Source organism: Giraffa tippelskirchi, chromosome 8, assembly GCF_054371585.1.
Source record: "Giraffa tippelskirchi isolate mGirTip1 chromosome 8, T2T-mGirTip1v1.2.pri, whole genome shotgun sequence".
Classification (NCBI taxonomy): domain Eukaryota; kingdom Metazoa; phylum Chordata; class Mammalia; order Artiodactyla; family Giraffidae; genus Giraffa; species Giraffa tippelskirchi.
The window spans coordinates 48,017,154-48,025,201 of NC_137282.1; the positions used below are offsets into that span (position 1 = coordinate 48,017,154).

General features: G+C 40.8%; 1 protein-coding gene across 3 annotated transcripts; it reads right to left on the reverse strand.

Moving 5' to 3' along the window:
• Positions 1-4,567: 4,567 nt before the first annotated feature.
• On the reverse strand, positions 4,568-6,414 carry LOC145516602 (E3 ubiquitin-protein ligase RNF167-like). Of its 3 annotated transcripts, none has more exons than XM_081517983.1 (2): positions 5,348-6,389; positions 4,568-5,224 (listed from the first exon to the last, which is right to left on the reverse strand). In XM_081517983.1, exons 1-2 carry the CDS (start codon positions 5,822-5,824, stop codon positions 4,763-4,765), a joined length of 939 nt encoding a protein of 312 aa, XP_081374109.1. In that variant the 5' UTR covers positions 5,825-6,389; the 3' UTR covers positions 4,568-4,762. The 3 variants fall into 3 exon arrangements, with proteins under 3 accessions (XP_081374109.1, XP_081374110.1, XP_081374108.1); XM_081517984.1 differs by having other exon boundaries at positions 4,568-5,533; positions 5,651-6,196; XM_081517982.1 differs by having other exon boundaries at positions 4,568-6,414.
• Positions 6,415-8,048: the final 1,634 nt, after the last annotated feature.

Here is an 8,048-nt window from a genome sequence, read left to right on the forward strand (position 1 = left end):
CTATCTCCTCCCATAAATTTTTATGTCTACATCATTTTCCCCCACCTAAAGTCCTCTACTCTGAGAATTTTTCTATTGCAGTGTTTTTCACATTTTATGTGATAGCTTAATATTCTTTTCTTCACATGAAGGTAAGGTCATATCTATCCTGATGCCATTATATAACCAGTACAACAGACACAACTTTTATTTACAAAATGAATGACTCATTGAGTAGTTGGGTGGAAAGATGGAGGTATGGACGAATAGATGTGTTTTCATATTTGTGGAGTTAGGATGGCTATCTGAGAAAAGGGCAGAGAATATGGAAATTTGCAGTGCCCTTGCTACCATCAGTACACCTTCAAAACATGCCACTGACTTCTCTCCACACTGATTTGATACAAGCCAAATTCACTATGAAAAAATGTTTAAAATCCTATTTATATAATCAAGTTTAAAGAAGTGATTTTAAAATAATCACTTATATATTCATTCAGGCCGAGCTAGTATCTCAGGATAATGAGGTGAAATTTATAGTTTCTTCTCTTAAGGAATTTACAGTCTTGGGGGGTGCTATGTAAGAAACTTAAAAATAAAACAGTATCTTTTAAAGAAATAAAATTAAGTTATAAAAATTCTACATCTTATTTAAAAAATATTTCTACAAATCACTTTTTAAAAATCCTAAAAATTTTGTAAAATAATTTTGAGTGAAAAAAAAAGTATGAACTTAAATTCAAAGGTATTTATTTGTCAAATACTCAATCATATGACTTCTACAAAGATTAAATAAAGTATATCCATATGAGCAAACTAGTAAAATAAATGGGAAGGGGAGAGAGTCAAGGCCTGGGACCCAGGAAAAATGATCTGAGGAGGGCTGAGGGTAGACTATTGCCTAAAGAGATGTTTTCCTATGGTGTGTTGAGTAGAACATTCCATCACAGTCTCAAAGGTTTTGAGCCCCACTGTGTACAATATGGAACTAAGGACGTGGGAAACACAGTCCTGCTGTTTGTAAATATTAATAGATGAGCTTTCTAATAGATGTGAGGGGAAGGTTGAGAATTCCCCAAGTAACTCTAGGAAATAGTTCTGCCGTGGTGAGCACTTAAGAGAGGAACCACACAGAGCCACACTGCCTAGAAGCATCTCAAGAGGGAAAGCAGGTCATTTCAACAGTGCTTAATAGGCTAACAAAAGATGCGATTGTGTCAGAAACAGGATGGACTATAAGAAGTGCTGAATTTGAGTATCTGCAGCTAGTCCAAACAGTCATCAGTGCATTTGTGATCACGAATACTGACGACAGAATGGAAAAGACCTTGTGGATTTTATCTTCTTTATGATCTACTATAAAGCTGAACACAATAGAAAGAAGAGGAGCCTGAATTCTTAAGGTGCTCTCAGTTCAGCCTTCTTTTCCTTCTTCTTCCCCTCACTCCAGCCTGTTTGGTCCTTATGTGGCACTCCCTGTGTTCATACAGTAACTGTGCAAACTTCTGTATCAGCTTCGGTTTACCCAGGGGTGCACTGGAAAAGGTTCAACAATTCACTCTTGTGGTGAAACAAAATGCATGGACACCTATATGTACACAATTTTTATTGATGCAAAGGAGTGTGAAGTACACAATTAATGACAATAATAAAATATGCAATATTCTCTTTGTTCTAAATATTGCATAGTCAATTTCAGTTTATTCTCACAGAATATTTGTCCTATTTTTGCTGAAACCTTGTGTCCATAGATGAACTATGGTTGCAATTCCACCATGATTTCATAAAATTAGTCTATGAATAAATGTTTGATTACTTCCCAGTTCAGAAGTGGTTCATATCATTGAGAAACTAATGTAGTTCTGCCATAAATATTGATTGATATTTCCATTATTTTAATGAGGTAAAAAAAAGTGTGAAAATGAAAATGTGTGTGACAATGGTAAAAAAAAAAGTGTGAAAATGAAAATGTATGTGACAACTTCACTAATTCATCAATGACATGAAAACTTACTTGCCCAATCAAATAATAGTTTTCAAATACTGGAAGAATATCTCCTCAATTTGTTGCACTATTCACAATATGTTAGCTTTAGACATGACATATTTAAGTTTAATCTATATTATTAACATTTTCCATTACTTTGCTAAGTCTAGATAATCAACAAAACAGTAAATGATATTCTGATGGAGTAAGGTGAAGGAGAAAGCATTTGCCAGTTTCTGTGGTGTAAATACTCCCATCATGATCAATTTCAGGCTCCAATATAATGTCACTGAACTCAGAGACGGGAAGATATGCCTAGCAGCATGCCATTACATGATTTTACACGAATAGTCCTAATAGACATAGAGAACCTCAAGAGCATAAAATAAAATAATTATGAAGTGATGAGTCCTGAATATGTATCAACTATGTTTTTAATAGAATTTATTTAATGGTAAATTTATATAATATGATTTTTAATAATACCCATATTTAGCAACAATGTGGCAAGGTTTCTAAAAATTTAACAGCTAGCTCTCTTGAACCCATATGAGCCACTCCAGAATAGCACTGGATTATTCTTTCTAGATCATTTATCCCTTCTTGCTACTTGTCACAAGCAACATGCTACAAAATGACTGCTTCCTCCTGAAGATCAGTGAATTAGGGATGGGATCATTCTTCTCCATCACTGGTCCAGACAGGGCTTGGAACATTATAGAAGCTCAACAGATGCTTGTAATGAATACATGAGACATTGAGCAGTCATCACTTTCAAGCCTGGAACCTGGGTAAAATTCTACTACAAACCTTTAGCTGTCTTTATTTCCTATTTTCATTTTATAAGTGACTCAGTTTAGCAGAGCCCACCCTTTTGGTATTAACTCACATTAAAAGAAGCTCATAAAAATATCAGTTAGGCAATTTTCTGGATTGTTGTTGTTCAGTCACTAAATCACGTCCAACTCTTTGTGACCCCACTGACTGCAGCACACCAGTTTCCCCTGTCCTTCACTATCTCCTGGAGTTTGACTGATTCAGAGAATCATATTAAAACAGAAAAGACCTTTGTGTGCATGCACACGCGCGCGCGCGCACACACACACACACACACACACACACACACACACTTAGTGAAGTTTCTCACACAGCTGAGTCTTTCTCCAGGAATTGTCCTTGTATGAACAAAGCTGCCCAACCCAATGTCACTCCTCTGTCCCTGTGACAGCCTGGAAGAAATGACAGGTCATTTAAGGGGCACAATGACTCAGTTCTTTTGCTTCAATTTGCAGGACAATGCTGCAGGGCCATTCCAGCTCCAGGGCTCTCTGGGAGCGGGGATGGGGGTGGGGATGGGGGTGGGGGTTGGAGGGGGTCTGCTAAAGCTTCCAGTGCAGCCACACCATCCTCCAACTTTTACCTCCACCCAGCTCTACTTCCTAAACTCAATTTATGTACACAAAGCTCTACCTCAGAATCTGTTCCTTGGGGACCCTGCATACTATAGCCTTCAGTGTCAGATAAGGCTTATCAATGCAACCTCCTGCCAAGCAATGCATACTGTGAGAAATATCAAATCAAAAACCTGGAGCGTAACATTAGTAAATAGAATAGATAATCAATTGCAGTAGTATTGACAATTGATTTAATAGGATCTTAGAACTAGAATTACCATTTTAAATACATCTTTATGGAAACAAAATTGCATATTAATTTAAATGGTAAATCTTCTTATGATTATTAATTCTGCATTCCAAAATAGAAGGTTTTCAGTGTGGTTTAGGTGTTTACTTCAAGGCTTGCATGAAACAAAACATTCTAATCCAAAGAGCTATATTGAGCGTATTTAGTCATTTGCATTATCAATGTAGTGTTTGGAAGTTTGAGATGAGTTGAAATTGGCCATACAAATGAAAAATAGCTTAGCGAACATTAACAATCATTAAAGGGTGAAAATGATCTTAATTTCTAAAAAGGAAGGACATACTCAATGGTCCTGTATTATGCAACTCCCATCTTTTGCAACTACACAGGTATCTCTAGACTCAGAAGACACTTGGCATGGATGAACAGTTACCACTCTCAGGTGAAAAGTATTTGATGCTGCATGTTTTCTTCACTTAAATCCTTCACCTATGAGAGGAAAAGACCAAGCTAAAAAGTATTCTTTTAAAATTCCACTCCAATTAGTAGGATTAGAATACTAATGATCACATGCTATAAGGCAACTAAATCTTTTTACAGAGCCACTTTACAGGAAAAACAGAGGATCAGAGACCTACAACTGAGTTATTTGTTTTTTCTCATGACCATGTAGACCCTGCAGGGGCTTTCCATTCTTTAGGCACTAACTGATGACAAACATTTAGATAGGTGTAGACTACTTCATATGCACCCAATCTAAAACAGGTAAAGGAGAAGCATTGAAATTTTTAGGTATGAGAAATTGCATTATAAGGACAAATGTGAAATGTTAATATCCCAAAGTCAATTTAAGATATTCTGAGTTACCTAAAATATTTCAGTTTATTTTTTCATCCTTGACACAATTAATAAAAAATACGCTCTTTTAAATTGTTTTTGACAGCTTTCACCCATGGCTTTTGCATGCATCGTTTTTATTAACCCAATAAGTGAAGATCCAATCCCTTTGCACATCCAACTCCCTCAGGAGGAACGGGCTGGGTACAGGAGAAAGCTGAGGTAGAAATATCTCCTATCATTAAACTTGGAAGACTTGTAGGAGGAAAAGGGTCTGTGTAAGTGTGTTGGCAAAGGTGGAAAGGAAAGGGAGTATCAGATGAGACTGACAGCAGAAGAGGAAGAGGAGGATGGAGAGGATGCGGGATCCGTTGAAGACCCAAGAACCACAAAGGGGGCCGGGGCTAGGGAGCCAAAGTTAGTGGGAAGTACGGTGCTGGAGCCCAGAAGTGAGGTCCGCTCTGAGGCAGGGAGGCTTCTCAGGCCCCCTTCCTCATGGCCCACTTGCACCCGAGTTCCTTCCTCCTGCTCCTCCTCCCCAAGATTCGGGCAAACAGGCTGCTTACAAATAGGGCACGTCTTCTTGGTCTGAGTGAGCCACGGGTCCACACAGCGGCAGTGATAGGCATGAGCGCAGGGGAGGACCCTCAGCTTGTCCCCGTCCTCATATTCGTCCAGGCAGATGGCACACACATCATACTGGTCTCCCTTGCGATAGTCGTGGGTGGGAATCTGTTTCAGTTGCTTTTTGCTCAGCCGATTCTGCCAGCGCTGTTTCTGGAAATGGATACAACGATCTATCACTATGGCTCCCGTGCCCAAAATGAGCATTGCCAAAATCCCACAGCAAAGGATGAAGAAATAGGTCGAGAGGAATCCATTGTCGGGGACCAGAAGCACCTGAGCCCCCTGCTGGTAGATGAAGAAGGCACGCAGGTACTTAGAGCTCTTTTCACTGATGAACACAGAGGGGATCCAGATCTGCTGCTGGACTTCTTCGTTACTCCCCACCATGCTCAGCAGTTCATTGGAATTCACATTGTGTACCACGGCTGCACCATACCCGGCCTTCTGAGCATGTAGGACCTTGAGGTCAAATTTGCAGTCGAATCTTCGAAGCAATGCAATGAAAACTGATCCGTTGGCCCGGGCTGGGGGAGGTGGGGCAATGGGGCTGCAGGCGTTGGCTGGCTGAGCTTCCACGAGAAACCCCTGAACTCCTTCCCGACTCAAGGCAGCCCCAAAGAGAGCTGGGAGGGCTGCAAATTCCATGCTGCCATTGTGGTCCGAAGTCGCTCGAATGAGTCCCCTGACAGGGGTCGCTCCCCACAGCAGAGTGGCCACAACCACAGGAAGACAGAGGGCCGTAGGGGGCATGGTGACAGCACCGGGGGAGAGGCTGAAGAGGCTGTGTCCTGGTGGCAGAAGCAGAAGCAGAGTTCTGCGCCCTCCCCTCTTCCTTTGGGATCCCAGCGGTCCAACTGCCCTTAGGTGCTACTTCCCAGCTACATGATGGTACAGGGAAGGAACGCAGGCTCCACCCGTTTAGTGGAGCTAGGAGAGAGACATTAATGAATCCTTTTCTGGTATACAGATAAAACGGGGAAAGAACACAGAAGCAGGCATAGATGGCAGGAAAACTTCTGAAAAGAGCGGGGCGTTCAAAGACGTGGGGCTTCCAGCCAAGTGGACCGTTTCCCTATACCTTGGAAAAGGGCTTCCGGTAAAGAAAGTCAGGTTGCGTTCTGCCTTGGAAGCTCAAGATGTAGCACTTCCGGTCTTCTCTTCCTTCTTTCTCTTCCTTCTTTCTCTTCCTCCAGCTGCAGTCATCATCGTCGTCGGTACCTTCAGCTTTCGCGAGAGTGCTCACCACACTTCATGCCGATCAGATGAAATCTTGAGGTTATCTTCAAAGACCTCCGAACTCTGGCTTTGCCTGGCTCACTCAATCTCGAGTTAAGACAAGCCAAACTGAGAGGATTCTAGCAGATTATTAATTTTAACGTAGGTTTTATAACAGTTGATTCTGACCTAAGAATGTGCACTAGTATCTACAAGTGCGAGTCCTTTGTCATCCTATCTCTTGAACAAGTATTTGAAATCTGAGATAATTCATAAATTCTGCCATTATGATACAGGTAACCAAGGATCGTCTGTATTAAAAATTTTTTATCATTTTAATCCTTTTATCCCATTGACACAATACAATCTTTTAAGCTAATCTATTTCCCGTACCAAAGACAGTATGGAGATAGGAATTAAATTTTATTTCTTTATGAGGACCAGTTTAGGCTAGAATACATAAACCTACTGGGTGTTTGGACAGTATATTTTTCTAGGCTATTGTAGATGCCTGAAGATTTTGGTGTAGCATTGGATCCGTATGACCAAGGAAATAGCCAGACTATAAAATTGTTGAAACTTAACTAGATGCTTTTCCTTGTGACCTCATTTACAACATGAAATGAGGTCCTTTGGTTCTTAGATTTTGCATTTCCATACAACTGTCCTTTTTCTCTTTAAGAAGTCAAAACTTGGATTAGAAAAGAAAATTATAGACCACTTTAAATAAAGATGTGCCTCATTGGCCAAGTCAGAAACAGAAAGGTTTTATTCTGAGCACACAGTGTCAAGTTGTCCCTCCAGACTTGGGTGTTCAGCATCTCACATTACAGTATTATCTTGCCGTTTTTGTACATTGGTTCCATTTTCCAAAATATTCTTGCATACTTATCTCCATGTTGCTGTATTTTCCAATTTGGGACTAGAACAGGTTATTAAATACCACTCTTCCTTCTTTCACATAATCTATTCAAGGTGAAGCAAAAACAGTAAGCTCTAAATCCACCTGGATGTTAAGACAAATGCTAATTTAAACCATTCCATCAGGATTTTCAAATAAATGTGAAGAAGAGAAGAGAGGAGTCCCATAATGGCCCTGTCAGCATTAGCTAGTAGCTATCCTCAGTCTAAAACAATTGATGGGCTGAGACAATTTCTTTCAAGATGACTGTCAGTAAGCTATGCTGACAACCACAAACCCCATCCGTGGGGAAGTGAGGTGGTGCTTCCCCTTAACCTCAACTCAAGGGAAAATGACTTTGAGACATTTGTGAAAATCGAGGCTCAGAGAAAAAGGAGGTGAGTACATTGGGTCAATCTCCATTTCTGCACCCAGAGAAGTTTCTCAGATTCCAAACATGGGCCTTGCTAGGGAGAGCCCTTAAAAGGGATCCCACGGAGCACTTGATCTGATAGGGTGAGGAGATACCAAAACAGAGAGGTGGATACTGGAATCTAGAGGCAGAGGAAGACTCACAGGTAGCCATCCCAGGAAAGATATTGTCCTCATCAGGTGAGCAGCCTAGAAGACTCAGAAGAAAAAAATTGCCGAGGACTCCACCAAAGCAACGTATAAGAGGAAAGGAGTTTGAGATCATTTGCTGTGGGGGCAGTCAATGACACCAGACCACTACTGCACCAGCCACCCATGATTATTCCCTCTGAGACCAGTCTTCGAGAGGTCAACAGCAGAAGCTGACCATAGCAGGAGGGGAGCAAAGACAAAAGAAGAGAAGCCAGCAGCACCCCACTCCCCCAC